Raw genomic sequence first — 19,680 nt, 5'->3', positions numbered from 1 at the left:
TGAAAATGACAAGTGTTTCCTTTGAACGATATATGGCATTTTATTTATTTAAATATATAATTGATTTTTTTAAGACGAGATGTGATAAAGACTTCAATTTTGAGAAGAAAAAAAATAAGTCTATATTATGCTTAATTTTATTCGTTAATATATATTATATATAGACAAGAAATGTTATTAGTTATTTTATGCTATTTTTATTAAGTATTAGCAAGTTTAATTTGTAATGTATGTGTAAGTTATTTATTTCCAGATATTACATTTTCTTTTGGGATTCATCGCACTGCCGACCGGGCAATTGTAAGCTTCAGCAAAGTCTTGCGAATTTGAAACGGATCCTATCACTCTCAACCTTTCAGTACTATGTGAGTCCAATTTAGCCATACTTATGGTGCTATCTAATTGGACTTCGCACGACAACTGCAAACGTTACGCAATTTCATGCATTAAAGCACATAAATGTTTACTTGAATAATATTATTTTTATAATTTAATTATTACACTTTTTCTGAATTCAATATCTATCTGTGATACTTACAAAGGCAAAAGATAGGAAAAAAAGTTGATCACTAGTAAAATCTTCCAAACCCGGCAAAACGATATTCGGTTTTCCGCATTCTCTTTCCCTTCTCCGATAAGCTCTAAACGTTGCCTCTAATCCCATTGTATCCGCAATATTTTCTCCTATTGTCTGGTTACCATAGTTCTGCAATTTTGGTCGATAAGTGTTTTCAAAACGCGTGACAAGAAAAGTAATTATAATGTCAAATTAATAATAACTAAATGTAGAATAGACAAAACGTACTTCTATTGTGTAATTTGATGTCTTATCAATGGAATAATTATTAAATTGTTCCACAAAGCATTCTGCTCTTTTGCTGTATGCTTCAGCCATTGCAGATAACCATTCCACGTTTTCTCCATTCTTATCATATAAATGCCCTAAAAATATTTTTATTTTCAATTTATTTCAAGGAGCGTTGTATAATAGTAATATTTAGGAGTAATAAATATTATATTATGCAAAGTTTAAATATTATAATTTAATAAATTGTCTAACAGTAAATATTATTTCATACCCGTGTCATCAAATCCGTGATTAACTTCATGACCTATAGTTGACCCAACAATGCCATAATTAATAGCTCTAAAATAAAGATTATTGGAAAAAAACATTGATTAGCATCATAAAATTTTTAGAGATGATATAAGTGTAAATTTGTGTTTATTGCTACACGCTTATATTTTTAATCAAAATGTACTTACTGTGGTCGGCCATAAGCAAAAAATGGATTCTGAAAATTTGCTGCTGGGAGATCTATTGAAAAAGAAATTAATGCGACGATATCAATAATTGCCAAATTTATGTTTAATTCTACTTAAAAGACATTACAAACCTACGGAATTTTCATACGGAGAAAACATGGCATTTACCATTAAAGGGCTCATCGACATTCTGTAATGACATTCGCTATGTGAGTTTACTTTGTAAATTAAAAAAATTCTATAATTATAATGGAATAAATACGAATGCATTGTCTTACATTCCATTATCTTCATCTTGTTTTATCAACTTGCGTAATTCTTTCCATTTAGTGTACCTTTTGTAGCTGAGCGTATTCTCATAATATGAATTGCCGATAATAAGCTTTAAAAATAAAAATTAAATGAAATATTTATACTGTGTAGTAGTATCTAACAAATTTGCAAAATCTTACTCCTTGAAAATATCGTTTAACGATAGTATCATTTCTATACCAATCTGGATATCCGATAAATTTCTTCATATTTACTAATTTCGCTAAAACAAAATCTTTAGTATCTTCATCCATCCATTCTGACTCTTTAATTTGATATTCGACTTCTTTTTGTATATCGTCCATCATGTCCGATGCCTGTAATATGAATAAGTGATCCAATCAAACAAATTTGATCCCATTGAGCAAATTAATAAAAAAAAACTGCTACATATTGTAGATAATTAATACAGAATACTTACAGCTGTCTGAACTTTATCAGGAAACTCATTTCTCACGTACTCGTATGCTAGGAGGTCGCCCATCTCTATTTCCTGTACGCATCTTTGGGATCTGGCAATAATTTACGATTAGAATTTGAACTTGATAGAACTATCTTAATTTTATATAATAAGACTGTAAGAAGGAGTAAAATACAGTATAAAGAAAAGATTATATTTTTAGCAAGTTGATGACTATATACATTATAAAACTAAAGAACTACTTTCGATATAAAAGCTTGCACACATTACACCTTCCTGAAAATCCAGAAATCTCTTCATTATCGTCTTCATTTTCTCCTTTCCACGCATTGTATAATTTTTCCATTTCACTTGTGGTAGCTCTTATTATTCTGCTTAAGAAATTCCAATGTATATAGTTTACTGAAATATATTTTGCATAAACGTATTTATTAGTATTTCATTATTATTGCTGGATTTTTTTGAAAATTTACCAATCGTTCGACTCGATGTCTTATCTAGCAAAGCAATAAGCTTCTTGAAGTAACCGGGTGAACCAATTTTCAGATTTAAATCGCCATCCACAGGCACGTAAGCCTCGTCAAATATTTCCTCAATTTTGTATGCCCAATTGATCTATTACATTAATTATGCTTGTTTAATTAGAAACAATTAGACATATATTAAATTATAATAATAAAACATACCGCGCTGTTAACAGTTTTAGATTTGTTTCTTTTACCATAAGATTCTTGAAACTTTTTGAATGTCATCTCTTTATCATCGTTGAAATCCGTAGTAATCTGAAATATATTATTATTGAGGCTAATGAACTTGTTTTTTACTTGTCTGACAAATAGTGCAACACTTACGTCAACTAGTTTTATTTGAAAATCGATCATGTCTTTGATATCTTTATTCATTTGTTCCTCTGAGACGTCGGCGCCTCGTGCTTTAGCTATGGCGCGAGCTACTTTCGAAATATAATTAGCATATTGCTTCATGTTGTTTTCCTCAGTTAGTTTTTCTGTATTTATTTGCGGTGTTGTAACCTCTAAAATTTTCTTTCGTTTTTCCCTACGGGATTGCTTCATATAATTCTTTTCGTTCTTTTGCGAATACAATTTGTCGTGAATATTTGATATCGCTCGTCTTTTTACTCTCTCTTCCTTCATTTTATAATGCTTGTACTTCTTAAAATGGATGTTATTTTTTATTTTTTTATTATGTTTTATTTTTTTATTTTTTGTAAATTTGGCAGTTTTTTTCATATCAACTTTCTTCTTCGCGTTTTTATTATCTTGCTCATTTATACCTTCATTGTTACCGTCATCTTCATTATTTTCATCATCATCGTCATCGTCGTTATAATAATCCTCATTGTTATCATTACTATTACCGCTTTCATCGTGATCTTCGCCTTCGCTTCCAGGTTCTAGACTATCATTCTGCTGATCGCTTTGCTTTTCTTCATCACTGAGATCTTCGTCACTTTCGTCTTTTTCTTCACTAAAGTCGACTTCATACCAAAGTTTAAATGAACCCGGAGGTAAATGTGGAGTATCAATCTAGTAACAAGAACTTACATTAAAAAAATTTTTTATAATAAAACGTATATTTTAAATAGAAATATACATCTATGAAATGGAAAAAGCAACCCGAACAAAAAGTTCTCGATAATGCTATAATACATAATCTTTACGTTAACAAATATATATACATAAATATTTGTTTTCAGCTGAGAGCATAAAATTAATGCAAATACTCTTAATTGAAACGTTGTTTTGTAATAATTACATGTATTCCATTCCGAGATTTTCGCTCGCGTTCATTTATGCGCACATCGTGAAAAGCATTTCTTCCTGTCAAACGCATATATTGATCATCCACTTTTTGCCAGCTGTATTCTTGCTCGTTCCATTCGTCTGGTTCCATTATCATTGGCCAACCACCTATCCGTGAAAGAGTAAAAACAAGCGGCTCCAGTCCTTGTCTGTCTATTGCATCTGAAAACATTTTGTGAATCAACGATTATATCGAAATGCGATTACGTACGAAAATAATAAGTATTAGAATGTTTGCACAATGCTTTGACTCAAGGACTGTTTGCGCCTACCTGTATCCATGCAGACTGTGTACCATTTCTTTGCAAGTTTTATCGCCAATAGATCGCCGTCCTTTGGACCTTCGTCGAAAATTTCTGCAAAATATTATTTAAAACTTAATATTATTACACACAAGTTTTGAGTTAAAATTTGAGCTGGTTTGGTATTTACCTTTTGTTTTGTTCATGACCAGGCTTGTTCCAAGATCGTACATATTCCAAGATGTCATTCCTTTTGGAATGGGATTATGTACTGGCCATTTTCCACAAGCGTATTCATAGAAATCGTCGCATGGATCCACAGATTTATCCATGCTGTCCAAAAATATTTGAGCTGGAAAATAAAAACAAGAAGAATGTTAATTCTACTACTAATAAATAAAAATGTTAATTTTTAGATTAGCTGTTGAATTACATATAATACGTAATAAATATTATATATATAATTTCAGCTTTTATTTAAATACCGATTTCTTTGCACTCTTGAGATTGGCACACAGTCGGTTTATTTTTTTCATTACTTTCTTCCTCATTTTTTAGATTTTTATTTAGTTTATTATTGAAACCAAACAGCCATGCCAAATGTGAAGGATATTTCTGGATTTTCGATGGCGTGACATTCTTCATTAAAAGCACGCTTATAAAGACGCTGCAAAATGCAATTCAAAATAAAATAACTTATTGGATATGAAATTTTTAATAATGTATAATGTATAAAAATAATATAGAGAAAATTGAAGGTAATAAAGTACATTTCTCAAATGATTAAGAAAGTTTGAAGCAAGTAAAAAACTTTATACGATTTTGAATTGTTTAAGGTTTTTTAATCTATTAAAACAGATTAAATTTCTACAAACAAAGGTATGGATTGTTGATTTGCTTAATTGACTGTTTAAAAAATTATTGTTATAAGTTACTTACAGAAAAATGAATCGTCTCATTGTCGCAAAAGTTTAAGGCTGATATGAAATTAAGTTACGCTATTTGGTAAACGTATTCTTGCATTTCTTAACACAATGTGAAATTTCTTGTTGTATAATTTACTCTTTTATATATTGCTATTTAAACGGATGGATCCTGCTGTGTAGCTATATCGAATTGATAGTGACGAAGGTCAGATATAGTTTTTGTCCTTCTGATTTATATTAATGAATGACGCCTATGATAAGGGGTATCAATATTGTATCTCAAACTCAAGGAATATTAATATGTACAATGTTTATGCACGAGATGTAATACAGATCTGATTTACTTTATTCTAAATCGCAAAAATAACATTTTTTTTCTAAAGAAATTCAAAAATTATAATTATAAATTATAAATAAAAAATAATGAGAATTGGAAGTCATTATATTTTTATGTCAAATAAGTATTTAATTAATTTATGGTAACAACGAGGTTATTTTACTTATGGGTATTACATATAATTTTACATTTTATATAAAAATAATTTTTAAATACTTATATTTATATATTACTTTTTGTTTATTGTAGAAAGATATTTATGACCTTGTCTATTAACAATGCAGCACGCCAATTATTTATCATTTATCTATTGTGTGATAAATTTAACTGAAAGCATAATTCTTATCACAGCCAGCGAATCTCTTGCATTCAATTAATTAGTTAGAAATAAATTATCATTTTCAGAACTTCTCTCCTTTTATGATTATTATATCAATTTATATAATATATTACTTTACACAAAATGCAAAAATAAAGACAAATAGTTTATGGAATTGTGTGATAATTGTTGTACACTAATTATATTATTAAAATGGTTCAAAATCTTTTTACTTGTTAGTAAAAAAAGCAGAGATTACTAATATTTTTACTTTCAATTTAAATCTTTATATTGCTTTTAAAAATTGCATTACCTCTTTCTTCTCAGTTCTTACAATTAGTCTTTTTGTCAAAAATGGTGGGTGACCTCTCAACGTATTTCTGTATGCTGGTTTCGACAAACGGGTTAATTAAATGAGCGCTCATAAAAAGGTACTTTTGGTGATTTGTCGAATGATTGTCCTTTGAGAGGTAGCATTTGAATAAAAATCAGATTCTGGCCGGAGATTGGCCCGGCACAGAGAGCAGATGTATGTACAATTCACTTGCCACGGTTATTATAAATTGCTCCTATTATCTAGATTTTTGGAAAGAATTTTTTTTTATTCTAAGATATCAATTTTGATTTTGATTGAAAGCCAGGTGACAAGGATTTAAAACAGAAATAGTCCGCCTTCTAGGACGTAATGGATTAAAAAAATATTTAATAACATTTAATGAATTAAAAAAACATTTATTGAAAAAAAAAATTAATTTAGTTTATTAAAATAGTTTGTTATTCTATCACCTTGCAATCCGTAAAAGAGACATAGAAAAATATTAAAAAATTAATTGTAAGTGGGTACATTTTTATATAGAATAATGTTAACATGAAACATATGAATAGTACTTTAGCGTTAATGATATATCATCTTTACTTTAACAGCATAAAGACTAAAGAAATTCATGATAGCAAAAATAAAACGATTTATTTATGGCATGCTTTATTTTATTTATTAATATATGTGAATAAAGAACTTTTGTCAATTAGTTTACATTTTCAAACATCAGCAAATTTAATTTTTAATACTTGTATAAATCATTCACTTCCAGATATGGCATTTTTTTTCAGGATTCATAACACTACCGGTCGGACAATTGTAAGCTATAGCGAAATCTTCTGCATTTGAAAGGGTTCCTATCACTCTCAACCTCCCAACGCTATGTGGATCATACTTGGCCTCTGCTGTATTTGTTTCAGTTTCACACCACAACTGCAAAGCATAATTTCATACATTAAGGGGTTGCTAAAGTGCTCGTCAAACTTGATCGGGTTTGATAAAGTAGAGTCGCACAGAATGTAAGATTTAGATTCGAATCCAGATTCAAATCGAATCAAATAAGATATTTTTATTCGCAATAAATTTTTTATAGTTTTTAGGAGAGGGAGAATCTTATAAATGCTTCTTATCAAAATTCTTATTAGGTAAGATCACTGCAAATTGATACAAGCGCTTTTATTTTTATAAATAATTTCTATTGTTTTGAATTCACTATCATTCTGAATGCATTTATCTGTGATACTCACATTAGCAAAAGATAAAAAGAAAAGTTGATCATTAGAGAGCTGTTCATGACCCGGTAATACAGTATTCGTGTTTCCGCATTCCCTTTCTCTTCTTCGATACGCTCTAAATGCTGCCTCTAGTCCCATTGTGTCCGCGATATTCTCTCCCGCCGTTTGATTGCCATAGTCCTACAATTTTTATTAGTAAAAAATTTGTTAAACAATAAGAAAAATAATGTAAATTTAATATAATCAAATGCAGAATAAATAATTACGTACTTTTATTGTATAATTCGAATTTTTAAGAATGGAATAATTATTAAATTGATCTACAAAACATTCTGCCCTTTTGCTATACGCTCTGGCCATTGCGGATAACCATTCTACGACATGTCCATTCTTATCAAATCTATATCCTAAAAATTATACTTTTATTCTTTTTTTGCTATTTCTTTCACATATTCTCATAAAGCATTATTATAGATACATTTTGAAATAAAGAGATAGACATTATGTTACATCGCAACAATTAAATATTATAATGTAATAAAATAATTAATGGCAAATACAATTTTATAACATTACCATCGTTATCAAATCCATGATTAACTTCATGACCCATAATTGTTCCAACAATACCATAATTAATTGCTCTAAAATTTTAAGTTTATTTATCACTATACTTATCATTTTGATACTTTTATTTAAAAAATTATACTTACTGTGGTCGACCATAAGCGAATAAAGGACTCTGAAAATCTGCCGCTGAGAGAGCTAATCGAAGAAGAGATCAACGTTAATAATGATGTAAATAATTACAAATTTGTGTAAGTAATAATTTCATTAAAAAGACGTTACCAATACATATTACCAACCTATGGAATTTAAATCTGGCGCGAAAAAGGCATTTACCATTACAGGACTTATCGTCATTCTATAACACAAAATTATTATTATATGAGTTTACTTTCCAAATTAAAAAATGCTATAATGCTACAAATACTAATGCATCTTACAATTCATCATCTTCATCTTCATCGTTTTGCATCAATCTTCGCAATCCTTTCCATTTACTGTATCTTTCATAACTGAGTGTATTTTCATAATATGAATTGCCGACAATAAGCTTTAATGAAATAAATAGAACAATTAAATTAGTTATTATATAATAAAATTACAGTACTAAATTTTAAATTTAAAACACTTACTCCTTGAAAATATCGCTTGACGACAGTATTATTTTTATACCAGTCTGGATATCCAATAAATTTCTCCATATTTACTAATTTCGCTAAAACAAAATCTTTAGTATCCTCATCCATCCATTCCGACTTTTTAATTTGATATTCGACTTCCTTTTGTATATCATCTATCATATCGGATGCCTGCAATATGAATGAGTAATCTAATTAATAGTCTTTAAATCAGAAAGCTGCTATATAGATTGGCAATATAAAACTTTAAATAATCAATTAATACAAAGTGCTTACGGTTGTTAGGATTTCATCAGAGAAATAATTTCTCACATATTCATATGCTAGAATATCATGCATCTCTATTTCCTTTGCACATCTAAACGATCTGTAGCAACAATTAATTTATTATATAAGTTTAATATTGGTACTTAAAACTAACTCAATTTTGATTTTTTTTTTGTTTGAAACTATGTTGTGTTAAGGATAAAAACATCTTAGAAGAAAAAGTTATATTTTTAGCGAATCAAAAAGCGCGAGGCGTTATGCTACAATTATATAAGAAACTATCATACTTTACAAGAATTCCCATAATTTTTGCATCATTAGTATTTTCTTTTCCTTCCCATGCGTAATATAATTCTCTCATTTCACTTATAGTAGTTCTTATTAGTTTACTCAAGAAATTCCAATGTATATAGTTTACTGAAACATATTTAGCGTGTAAGCATGTTTACCGATAATACTTCATTTCACTATTGCCGCTTTTTTTTTCAAAATTTACCAATTGTACGACTTGACGTCTCGTCCAATAAAGCAACAAGATTTTCAAAGTACCCTATTGAACCAATTTCCAAATCTAAGTCATCTAAATCGTTCTTTATTGTCACATGGGCCTCGTCAAACAATTCTCCAATTTTGTACACCCAATCAATCTGCATCAATCAATATTAATCATGCTCATTTAATTAAAGACAATTATAAATTGTTACAAATATAAATCAATTTAAATATAACATACCGCACTGTTGACAGTTTTAGGTTTTTTTTTATTATACCATTCCTGGAAATCGTTGAGCGTCATCTCTTCATCATCGCTGTCATCTAAAGTAATCTAAAATACATTATAATTATTGTTAAACATTCTTCTTGTTTTATTATCTTATAAAATTCGACACTTACTTCGTACAGTTTTGTTTGAAATTTAATCATGTCTTCGATATCTTTATTCATATGTTCCTCCGAAACTTTAACGCCTCTTGTTTTAGCTAAGGCACGACCTACTTTTGAGATGTAATTAGCATATTGTTTTATGTAATTATCTTCATCAATCGGTACTTCTGTAGTAATCTTCGGTGTTGTCACCTCTACACGTGCTTGCTTTACGCGATGCTTTTTGTTCTTCCGCGCATGTAATTTCTCGTGAACATGTGTTGGCATTGCTCGTCTTTTTATCCTTTCTTTTTTATGATTCAGTTTATGATTCTCATTCTTTTTGGAATGAGTATTACTCTTTATTTTTCTACCATGTCCCACTTTTTTATTTTTTGCGAACTTATAAGATTTTTTCATACCAACTTTCTTTGCGTTTTTATCATCATCCTGTTTGTTTCTATCGTTATCGTTATCGTTATTATCATCATCACTCTTTTCATCGTGATCATCATCATCATCATCATCATCGTCATTATCATCACTATCAATGTCATCGTCGTCGTCGTTTTTAGCATCATTATTAACATCGTTACTATTATTACCGCTTTCGTCGTGATCTTCGCCTTCGCTTCCAGGTTCTTGACTATCATTTTCGTCACTTTGGTTCTCTTCGTTGCTAGGATCCTCGCTTTTATCTTGTTTTTCTTCTTCTTCGTCATCATCGACCCAGAGTTTAAGTGTTTTCGGAGGTAAATGTGGAGTATCAATCTAGCAACAAAAACTTACATGTTAAAAATTACTAATAAAGCGTATATTTTTAATACAAATTTACATTTATATAAAATGGAAAGAGTAACACAGACGAGAAATTCCTCGACGATGTTACGAAATACATAACGTTATTATAGAGATTCTGGTTACATCATAAATTTTCTTTTCGAGTTGAAAACATAAAGTTAATGCAAGAACAATGATAATGATTTTAATTAAGAACCTATGTGGTGATATGTACATGTACTATTTTCCGTGAATCGTTCCAACTATAATATGTCACGTCCACGTCGTGAAAAGCATTTCTTCCTGTTAAGCGCATATATTGATCATCCACTTTTTGCCAGCTATACTCTTGCTCGTTCCATTCATCCGGTTCCATTATCATTGGCCAACCACCTATTCGCGATAGAGTAAAGACAACAGGTTCGAGACCTCGCCTGTCCATTGTATCTGAAAGCATTTCGTGAATCCACAATTATGTATTAGTCCGCAATTATGTATCAAAATATAGATAGTATGCTTAGACACAATCATATACACTTACCTGTATCTATGCAAACCGTATACCATTTTTTCGCAAGCTTAATCGCCAAAAGATCGTCATCCTTTGGTCCCTCATCAAAAATTTCTGCAAAACATTATTTATAATGTTTCTTATTATTATACACAAATTTTTAACTACACACAGTACACTGGTATTTTGTACTTACCTTTTATTTGATTTATAACTTTTACTTGTGAACTATAGAACATGTTCCAAGAATCCATTCCTTCCGGAATAGGATTATGCTCTGGCCATTTTCCACATGCGTATTCATAGAAATCATCGCACGGATCTACCGATTTATCCATGTTTTCCGACATTATCCGTGCTAGGAGAAAATGAGGACAAGAAGAAAAATAGCGATAAATAAAAGTTTGAAGTTTTACATTAACTTAAATTATAATTCCAGTTATACTTTTTACCTATTTTTTTGCACTCTTGAGTTTGGCATACGATAGGTTCATTTTTATCCTTACTTTCTTCTTTATTTTCTTCTTTATTTTCATTTGGTTTGTTGTTCAAGCCAAACAACCATGCCAGATTTGAAGAATATTTTCGGTTTTTCGAAGGTGTGACATTCTTCATTAAGAGTATGCTAATAAAGGCGCTGCAAAGTTCAATTTAAAAAAAATAAATATAATAAATAATAACGTAATATAAAAAGTAAATAAATAAATGATAATAAAAATAATATATAAATAATTCTTAATTCTTGATCCCTTTGTTTTAAAAGAATAAAGAGAGAGAGAGAGAGAGAGAGAGAGAGAGAGAGAGAGAGAGAGAATTGAAAACAAAAGAAAAATTGTAAATAATAAATTATTTAAACTTTGTTAAATAATAGTTAATTACTTTTTCACAGTTATAATCAAGACAGATTAATTTTCAAAAAGACAAAACTAGGAATCGCTGATTTGCTTATGATTGGCATCGTATAATAAAATAATTATTGTAAGTTATTTTTTTATTACTTACAGAAGAATAAACCGTCTCATTGTAGTAAAGTAGTCTGAGGGTAATATAAAATTTAGTTACGCTCTACGATAAATATGTATTTTTACATTCTCCAATGTAATGTGAATTATTGCACAACTTACTCTGTTATATATTACTATTTAGGCGGAAACGTTTTGCTACCCAACCATATCAAATTGATAGACCTAAAGGTCGAAGATGCATCTTGTGTCCTTCTGATTTATGTAATAAAACAGCGCTTGCGATAACGGGTATCAATTCCGCGTTATTCAAGGAATAATTAATTTTCACAATTTCCTCTTTTTATTTTATACAAACTTTTATTAACTCAGAAAGTAATGTGTGACACTATAATAATATAATAATGTAATATACAGCACATATGTTATATTACGTTGTTACATAAGAAATCATATTAATAAAATCAATATCCAAAAATTGTGAAAAGATAAATAAAAATAGTTTTAAATTTTTACATCAAATAAATATTTAGCAGTCATTTATACAATTAGAGTACTTATTTTTCCTTTTTTTTCTAAACAAGGATATTTATTATCTCGTCTAGTAACAATGCAGTAACAATTATCTATTCCTTATCTATTGGATAATTTTAATTGGTATTATAATTCTTATCGTGGCCAATGAAATCTTATGTATTAATTATTCAATATATCTACAACAAGTTTTCAGGACATCCGTCGTTTAATATTTATCATATCTGTTTACCTAATGCAATTTAAACGAAATAAAAAAGCAATGACAAATGGTTTGTGAAATTGTGTATATAGAAACACTCAATATTATTAAGTTTATTACAAAATTCAAAAATTTTTTGTTTATTAATTAAATTGGTAAGAAATATATTTCAAATGTAAACTAAACAAAGATTTTCTATTTAATAAAGTGCCATCGTTATCTTGTTAGTACAAATTTTTATTTTATTTGTGGAGAGTTCTTCTTTATATTTATATTTTTAAATAAATTTATATTAAATTTTATATTAAAAAATTTTTATGCTTATCGTTATTGGAGAGCATCTTCAATTGACTTAAGTCGATCGCTTTGCATATAGCTGTACACTTAATCACACACACACACACACACACACACACACACACACACACACCACGCACGCACGCACGCACGCACGCACGCACGCACGCACGCACGCACGCACGCACGCACGCCACGCACGCACGCACGCACGCACGCACGCACGCACGCACGCACGCACGCACGCACGCACGCACGCACACACACACACACACACACACACACACACACACACACACAAATAATTATATTTATAATATAATTAATGCACAAAAATATCACTAATTGTTATCTTTACATTGAAAATTTGTGTTTATAATGTACGAAAATATGACATAGATCACATTAGTGAAGAAAAAAATAACGCACACAATTTCTTTATATCCTATACTTTATTTTATTTTATTTCATCAATCAATGTGTGAATAGATAATTTTTGTTAACCGTTTTCTGTTATTATTAAGTATTAGTATGTTTTATTTATAACATTTATATGAGTCGTTCACTTCCAGATATGACATTTTTTTTCGGGATTCATTGCACTGCCGAGCGGGCAATTGTAAGCTTTGGCAAAATCCACTGAATTTGAAAGGGTTCCTATCACTCTCAATCTGCTAGTACTATGCTCATCCGATTTGGCCTTGTCTAGTGTTCCATTTGTTTCAGCGTCACACCATATCTGCAAACATTACCGCAATTTCGTACATTAAAGTACATAAACGTTTACTTTAATAACTATAAATATTTCCATATTTTACAATTCTGTAAATTCATTATCTGACTGTGCTTACATTAGCATAGGATAAAAAGAAAAGTTGATCGTTAGTGATATTTTCTTGGCCTAGCAATACAGTATTTGTTTTTCCGTATTCTCTTTCTCTCCTTTGATACGCTCTAAACGCAGCTTCTAATCCCATTGTGTCAGCAATATTATCTCCTGCTGTCTGATTGCCATAGTCCTGCAATTTTTGTTAATAATCAGTTTAATCATGTAATTATCAAAATGTACAAGAGGGAAAACAACACATTATATGGTAATAAAATGCAGAATAGATCACAAACCTTTATTATGTAAATGGACTTTTTGAGAATGGAATAATTATTAAATTGTTCTACAAAACATTCTCTCTTTTTGCCAAATGCTTCGGCCATTGCAGGTGACCATTCCACAATATTTCCATTTTTATCATATTCATATCCTAAAAATGTTCTTCTTTATACTTTTTGCCAAATTTTTTTAAATATTTTCAAAGAGATTATAGATACATTTTAAAGTAAAGCGGCAGCTATTATCGCAATAATTAAATATTGTAATTTAGTAAAGTAAATCTAATAGCAAATATTATTTCATAAGGTTACCATCATCATCGAATCCATGATTAACTTCATGACCTATAATTGTTCCAACAATGCCATAATTAATAGCTCTGGAATAAACAGCAATTATAAAATAATTTTATTAAGAATTAGAAAATTTTGTAGACAAGACAATTGTAAGTTTATTTATATTTACACTCATCGCTTTAATATTTTTAATCAAAATTGTTCTCTTACCGCGGTCGATCATAAGCGAAAAATGGGCTCTGGAAAATCGCTGCCGAAAGTTCTATAATCGAAGAAAAGATTAATATTAATAACGTAAATTATTACAAATTTATGTACGTCAATTTAATTTAATTTAAAAATACATTACGAACCTATAGAATTTGAATACGATGAGAAACCGGCATTTACTCTTATAGGAATTATTCTCCTGTAACATGAGACTTATTTTATATGAGTTTACTTTGCAAATTAAAAAGTAAAATTGTAATTGCGATAGAACAAATATGAATTCATTATGATATTACATTTTATCATTTTTATCATTTTTCTTTTTTATCAACCTGCGTAATCCTTTCCACTTAGTGTATCTGTTATAGCTGAGCGTGTTTTCGTAATATGAATTGCCAATAATAAGCTTTAATAAAATAGAAAAATTAAATCAAATAATTACTATGTAGTGATATGTAATAAATTTACAGAATCTTACTCCTTGATAATATTGTTTAACGATAGTGTTATTTTTATACCACTCCGGATATCCGACAGTTTTCTTCATATTTACTAACTTTGCCAAAATAATATTCTTAGCATTTTCATCCATCCAATCCGATTCTTTAATTTGATATTCCATTTCCTTTTGTATATCGTCCATCATGTCCAATGCCTGCAATAAGAATAAGTGATCCAATCAAACAAATTTTGAACAGGCTGCTACAAATGACTGGCAAAATAAAACTTTTAATAATAAAAATACTTACAGTTGTCGTGATTTCATCAGAGAAATGGTTTCTCACATATTCGTACGATAAAATATCACTCATTTCTACTTCTTGTGTGCATTTGAACCATCTGTAATAACGGTTTATTATCATTTAATGTAATTTAAACTTAACTCGATTTTGAATTATCCATTGGAACTGCGTTATATAAAAAATAAAAATGTGATAAAAAAATTATATTTTAATTAATTGAAGAATACTCCTCTGATAATTATATAAAAAACTATATTTTGTATAAGAGTTTACATTACACCTCACAGAAACTCCAAAAATTTTTGTATCATTATTTTTTTGTTTGTCTTCCCATGCAAAGTACAATTTTTTCATTTCACTTGTAGTAGTTCTTATTATTCTGCTCAAGAAATTCCAATGTATATAGTTTACTGAAATATATTTCGCATAAACGTATTTATCGATGATATTTCACGGTGATATTTATTATTATAGTTGCACTTTTTTTAGAATTTACCGATTGTTCGACTCGACGTCTCATCTAGCAAAACGGCAAGATTTGCGAAGTAATTTGGTGAACGAATTCTTAAATTTAAATTACCATCTACATGTACTTGAGCTTCATCAAATAATTTTCCAATTTTGTATATCCAATTAATCTGCGTTATATTAATCATGCTTATTTAATCAGAGACAATTACATATTATATAAATTAATTAGAGTACAACATACCACACTGTTGACAGTTTTAGGTTTCTTTTTATTATACCATTTTTGAAAGTCATTAAGTGTCATATCTTTATCTTGGCCGGGATCTGTAGTAATCTAAAATTTATTATTATTTGTACTATATTAAACATTTTCCTTGCTTTGTTGCCTGATAAAGTAGCAACACTTACCTCAAATAGTTTTGCTTGAAATTTAATCATGTCTTGAATATCTTTATTCATATGTTCTTCCGAAACTTCAACGCCTCTTGCTTTAGCTATGGCGTGACCTACTTTTGAAATGTAATTAGTATACTGCTTCGCATAATCATCTTCGTCAATTGGTTCTTCTGTAGTAATCTGCGGTCGTGTTGTCATTTCTAAAGTTTTTTTCAATTTTTCCTTACGTGCTTGTTTCATGTGATGCATTTTGTTCTTCCATGCATGTAATTTTTCGCAAACATTTTCTGGTATTGCTTGTCTTTTTATCCTCTCTTTCTTGTGATTGAGCTTATAATTTTCGTTCTTCTTGGAATGAGTATTACTCTTAATTTTTCTACTATGTCGCACTTTTTTATTTTTTATGAACTTACCGGGTTTTTTCATACTGACTTTTTTTGCGTTTTTATTATTATTCTGTTCGTTTCTATTGCCATCGTTATCGTTATCTTCATTGACATCACTATCATGATTATCATAATTACCATTATCGTCATTATCATCGTTATCGTTATTATCATTATTGTCATTATTGCTATTATTATTAGTTTTTTTATGGTCTTCATCTTCGCTTCCAGGTTCTTGACTATCTTTTTGTTCGTCGCTTTGCTTTTCTTCATCGCTGGGATCTTCATCGCTTTTGTCTCGTTCCTCTTCATTATCATCGATTTCAATCCAGATTTTAAATGAGGCCGGAGGTAAATGTGGTACATCAATCTAGCAATAAGAATTTATATTATTAAATTTATCAAATAAGAAATAAAATTATATTTTTTAATATCAATTTACACCTACATAACATAGAAAGAATAACATGGAAATAATATAATAACGCTATGAGATAATACAAAATGTAATTATATAAATACTAATTACATTGTAATTTGTTTTTTTTTTAAGAAAAAAATTTTGGTATGTATCTCGCGGATTTTGAGAAATATTTGATAAGATAATTAATGGGTAAAGATGAAATTTATCACAATCTAGATTTTTATATCAAACTTTTAAAATACCTGAATCTTTTTTCAGCTAAAGACATGTATTATATAATATTAATACAAATGTAATAATAATCTTGAGAGCTCATAATACGTCATAATACGTACATGTGCTACTGGCCGAAGGGATCGAGAGTTGTTCCAAGTGTATATATCCATTAGGCGCACATCATGGAAAGCATTTCTTCCCATCAAGCGCATATATTGATCATCCACTTTTTGCCAACTATATTCCTGTTCGTTCCATTCGTCTGGTTCCATTATCATTGGCCATCCACCTATCCGCGAGAGGGTAAAAACAAGCGGCTCGAGACCTTGTCTGTCCATTGTATCTGATAGAAGCATTTCATAAATCAATGATTATACATTATATCGTGGACCACAGTTATATATAAAAATAATATAGGTTAAAATTATATCAAATTCTTTGATTATCAAATTATTTGTGCTTACCTGTATCCATGCAAACTGTATACCATTTTTTTGCGAGCTTTATCGCTAGAAGATCGTCATTCTTTGGCCCGTCGTTGAAAATTTCTGTAAAAATTTTTTAATACTTTTATTACTTTATATTATTACAAATTTTTTTGAGCTACAATTTGGCTAATTTGATATTCACTTTCTACTTGTTCCATAATATTTTTTTGTGTACTATGTATCATATTCCAAGAATCCATTCCTTCCGGGATGGTATTATGTTCCGACCATTTTCCACAAGCGTATTCATAGAAATCGTCACACGGATCCATTGATTTATCCATATTCTCTGATATTCTCTGAGCTGAGAAAAAGTGAGAACAAGAAAGAAAATAGAAAAATATAAAGATTTGAATTTTTATATTAACTTGAATTATAATTTTATTATATTTATTATAACAGTTATATTTTTTACCTATTTTTTTACACTCTTGAGTTTGGCATACGATAGGTCTATTTTCATCCATACTTTCTTCTTTATTTTCTTCTTTATTTTCATTTGATTTATTGTTCAAGCTAAACCATGCCAGATTTGAAGGATGTCTCTGGTTTTTTGACGATGTGGCATTCTTCATTAAAAGCACACCAATAAAAGCGCTGAAGTATTGAAAATGAAACCATAATATATTTTATAATGTATTATATAAAAAATAATAAATAGTGATATATATAATAAAATTTATATAATTAAATATAAAACTAAAATATATAAATAAATAAGATAGTATAAATAATATATAAAAAGTAATTCTTAATTTATGTCATTGATTCAATAGATTGAGAAAACTTTAAGAAAATTGTTAAATAACAGAAAAGTGTCATGTGATTATGGATTGTTTAGCGGATTTAAAAAGATAATTATTTAGCGTAATTTACTTACACAAGAATAAACTGCCTCATTTTTTAAAAGAAATCTGAGACTGATAAATTTTAATTGCGCTATGCTGTATATATGTTTTTTAATGTTATATACTACAATAAAATTATTTGTTGCACAGTTTATTCTTTTATATACTATTTGAGCGGAAAGATGCTCCTACGCAATCATCAAATTGATAAAGTCGAAGGCCGAAGACGTATCTCTCGTCCTTCTGATTTAATCCTTCTGATCTTATCTATGAAACTGTTGCACAGCTTATTTTTTTATATACTATTTGAGCGGAAAAATGCTCCTACGCAACCATCGAATTGATAAAGCTGAAGGCCGAAAACGTATTTCTCGCCCTTCTGATTTAGGGCCAGTTGTTCCAACTTCTTGGTGAACTTACTTACCAGATAAGCATGTGTCTACCTTCATTTCTTTTTTTAAATAAATAAAGACAAACATATATTTACCTGATAGGTAAGTTTACCAAGAAGTTGGAACAATCGACCCTTAGTCCTTCTGATCTTATCTATGAAACTATGATAATTAATGCTGTATCTAGAACTTAAACAATTTAATGTTTATACGCACATTGTTTTTTTTTTAAACTTTTATTAACTTACTAAAAAAAATACGTGACGTTTGAATAATAGATCTAATTGTAAGAAGAGTGTCTTTTTTCAATAATATAGAATTGACAAATAAAGAATAGTAATTAAATCCAACTGCCAAAATGTTTGGCAATTGTTCAGTTAAATTATTTTATTTTAATGTATCATTGTCAATTTTATATATTATATATACGGTAGAATTTATTATAAAGATATGTATGTGTAATGCACTTTTATATTTTAAAAGAATATATTTATTATCTTTTTCAGTAACTATGTATGCAATTAATTATCACTTATCTATTATATAAATTTAAATAGAATTTTTATTATGACCAGTGGAATTGCATATATCTATTTAATCAACACATTTATTACAAATTATTATTGTCAAAATATTTGTCGTTTCATAATTCATTAGATCTATTTATACAATGCAATATAAATGAAAAATGCAAACGAGGATAAATTATTTTCAAAATTGCGTGTTATACTAATAAAAACATTCACAACTTTCTTCACACTATTATTCTTGCTCGTTTATGAAAGATGTATTATAAAAATAAATAAATGTTAATGGAAATATAAGTATATAAAAATATGTAAAGTGCAAGAACAGCTAGTAAAAATAATTTTAAAAAATT

At 28.8% G+C, this 19,680-nt stretch overlaps 3 protein-coding genes across 3 annotated transcripts; all 3 read right to left on the bottom strand.

The window, feature by feature from the left end:
* Positions 1-15: 15 nt before the first annotated feature.
* Positions 16-5,158, bottom strand: LOC105835555 (endothelin-converting enzyme 1). Its single transcript, XM_012678971.3, has 18 exons — positions 5,004-5,158; positions 4,550-4,731; positions 4,255-4,416; positions 4,095-4,178; positions 3,776-3,984; positions 2,851-3,546; positions 2,686-2,781; positions 2,473-2,614; positions 2,272-2,401; positions 2,000-2,090; positions 1,719-1,895; positions 1,545-1,648; positions 1,398-1,456; positions 1,267-1,318; positions 1,080-1,147; positions 806-942; positions 539-706; positions 16-420 (listed from the first exon to the last, which is right to left on the bottom strand). The coding sequence occupies exons 1-18, from the start codon at positions 5,021-5,023 to the stop codon at positions 244-246; spliced, it is 2,754 nt and encodes a 917-aa protein (XP_012534425.1). The 5' UTR covers positions 5,024-5,158; the 3' UTR covers positions 16-243.
* A 1,453-nt stretch (positions 5,159-6,611) lies between these two features.
* LOC105835556 (endothelin-converting enzyme homolog) lies at positions 6,612-11,986 on the bottom strand. The gene is made up of 18 exons (XM_012678973.2): positions 11,830-11,986; positions 11,280-11,464; positions 11,024-11,185; positions 10,858-10,941; positions 10,552-10,763; positions 9,567-10,307; positions 9,406-9,498; positions 9,169-9,319; positions 8,960-9,089; positions 8,682-8,772; positions 8,400-8,576; positions 8,208-8,317; positions 8,067-8,125; positions 7,914-7,965; positions 7,777-7,844; positions 7,471-7,607; positions 7,213-7,380; positions 6,612-6,898 (listed from the first exon to the last, which is right to left on the bottom strand). The coding sequence occupies exons 1-18, from the start codon at positions 11,847-11,849 to the stop codon at positions 6,728-6,730; spliced, it is 2,811 nt and encodes a 936-aa protein (XP_012534427.1). The 5' UTR covers positions 11,850-11,986; the 3' UTR covers positions 6,612-6,727.
* A 1,324-nt stretch (positions 11,987-13,310) lies between these two features.
* LOC105832379 (endothelin-converting enzyme 1) lies at positions 13,311-18,496 on the bottom strand. Its single transcript, XM_036289546.1, has 18 exons — positions 18,441-18,496; positions 17,976-18,157; positions 17,703-17,864; positions 17,537-17,620; positions 17,192-17,415; positions 16,059-16,802; positions 15,892-15,984; positions 15,676-15,817; positions 15,460-15,589; positions 15,186-15,276; positions 14,915-15,091; positions 14,733-14,842; positions 14,580-14,635; positions 14,437-14,488; positions 14,242-14,309; positions 13,945-14,081; positions 13,674-13,841; positions 13,311-13,561 (listed from the first exon to the last, which is right to left on the bottom strand). Exons 1-18 carry the CDS (start codon positions 18,458-18,460, stop codon positions 13,385-13,387), a joined length of 2,817 nt encoding a protein of 938 aa, XP_036145439.1. The 5' UTR covers positions 18,461-18,496; the 3' UTR covers positions 13,311-13,384.
* Positions 18,497-19,680: the final 1,184 nt, after the last annotated feature.

Source organism: Monomorium pharaonis, chromosome 7 (assembly GCF_013373865.1).
Source record: "Monomorium pharaonis isolate MP-MQ-018 chromosome 7, ASM1337386v2, whole genome shotgun sequence".
NCBI lineage: Eukaryota > Metazoa > Arthropoda > Insecta > Hymenoptera > Formicidae > Monomorium > Monomorium pharaonis.
This window is presented reverse-complemented; position numbering and strand designations above follow the sequence as displayed.

Excerpts from the sequence above, each read along its gene's own strand:
- LOC105835555 (XM_012678971.3), bottom strand. The coding sequence starts at position 5,023 with ATGAGACGATTCATTTTTCT. Across the intron at positions 2,615-2,685 it reads CTAAAACTGTTAACAGCGCG|ATCAATTGGGCATACAAAAT; the intron begins GTATGTTTTATT and ends TTAATGTAATAG. Across the intron at positions 943-1,079 it reads TCACGGATTTGATGACACGG|GGCATTTATATGATAAGAAT; the intron begins GTATGAAATAAT and ends AAATATTTTTAG.
- LOC105832379 (XM_036289546.1), bottom strand. The coding sequence starts at position 18,460 with ATGAGGCAGTTTATTCTTGT. Across the intron at positions 15,277-15,459 it reads ATTTTTGGAGTTTCTGTGAG|ATGGTTCAAATGCACACAAG; the intron begins GTGTAATGTAAA and ends CCGTTATTACAG. Across the intron at positions 14,082-14,241 it reads TCATGGATTCGATGATGATG|GATATGAATATGATAAAAAT; the intron begins GTAACCTTATGA and ends GAACATTTTTAG.
- LOC105835556 (XM_012678973.2), bottom strand. The coding sequence starts at position 11,849 with ATGAGACGGTTTATTCTTCT. Across the intron at positions 8,773-8,959 it reads ATTATGGGAATTCTTGTAAA|ATCGTTTAGATGTGCAAAGG; the intron begins GTATGATAGTTT and ends TTGTTGCTACAG. Across the intron at positions 7,966-8,066 it reads GCCAGATTTAAATTCCATAG|CTCTCTCAGCGGCAGATTTT; the intron begins GTTGGTAATATG and ends TTCTTCGATTAG.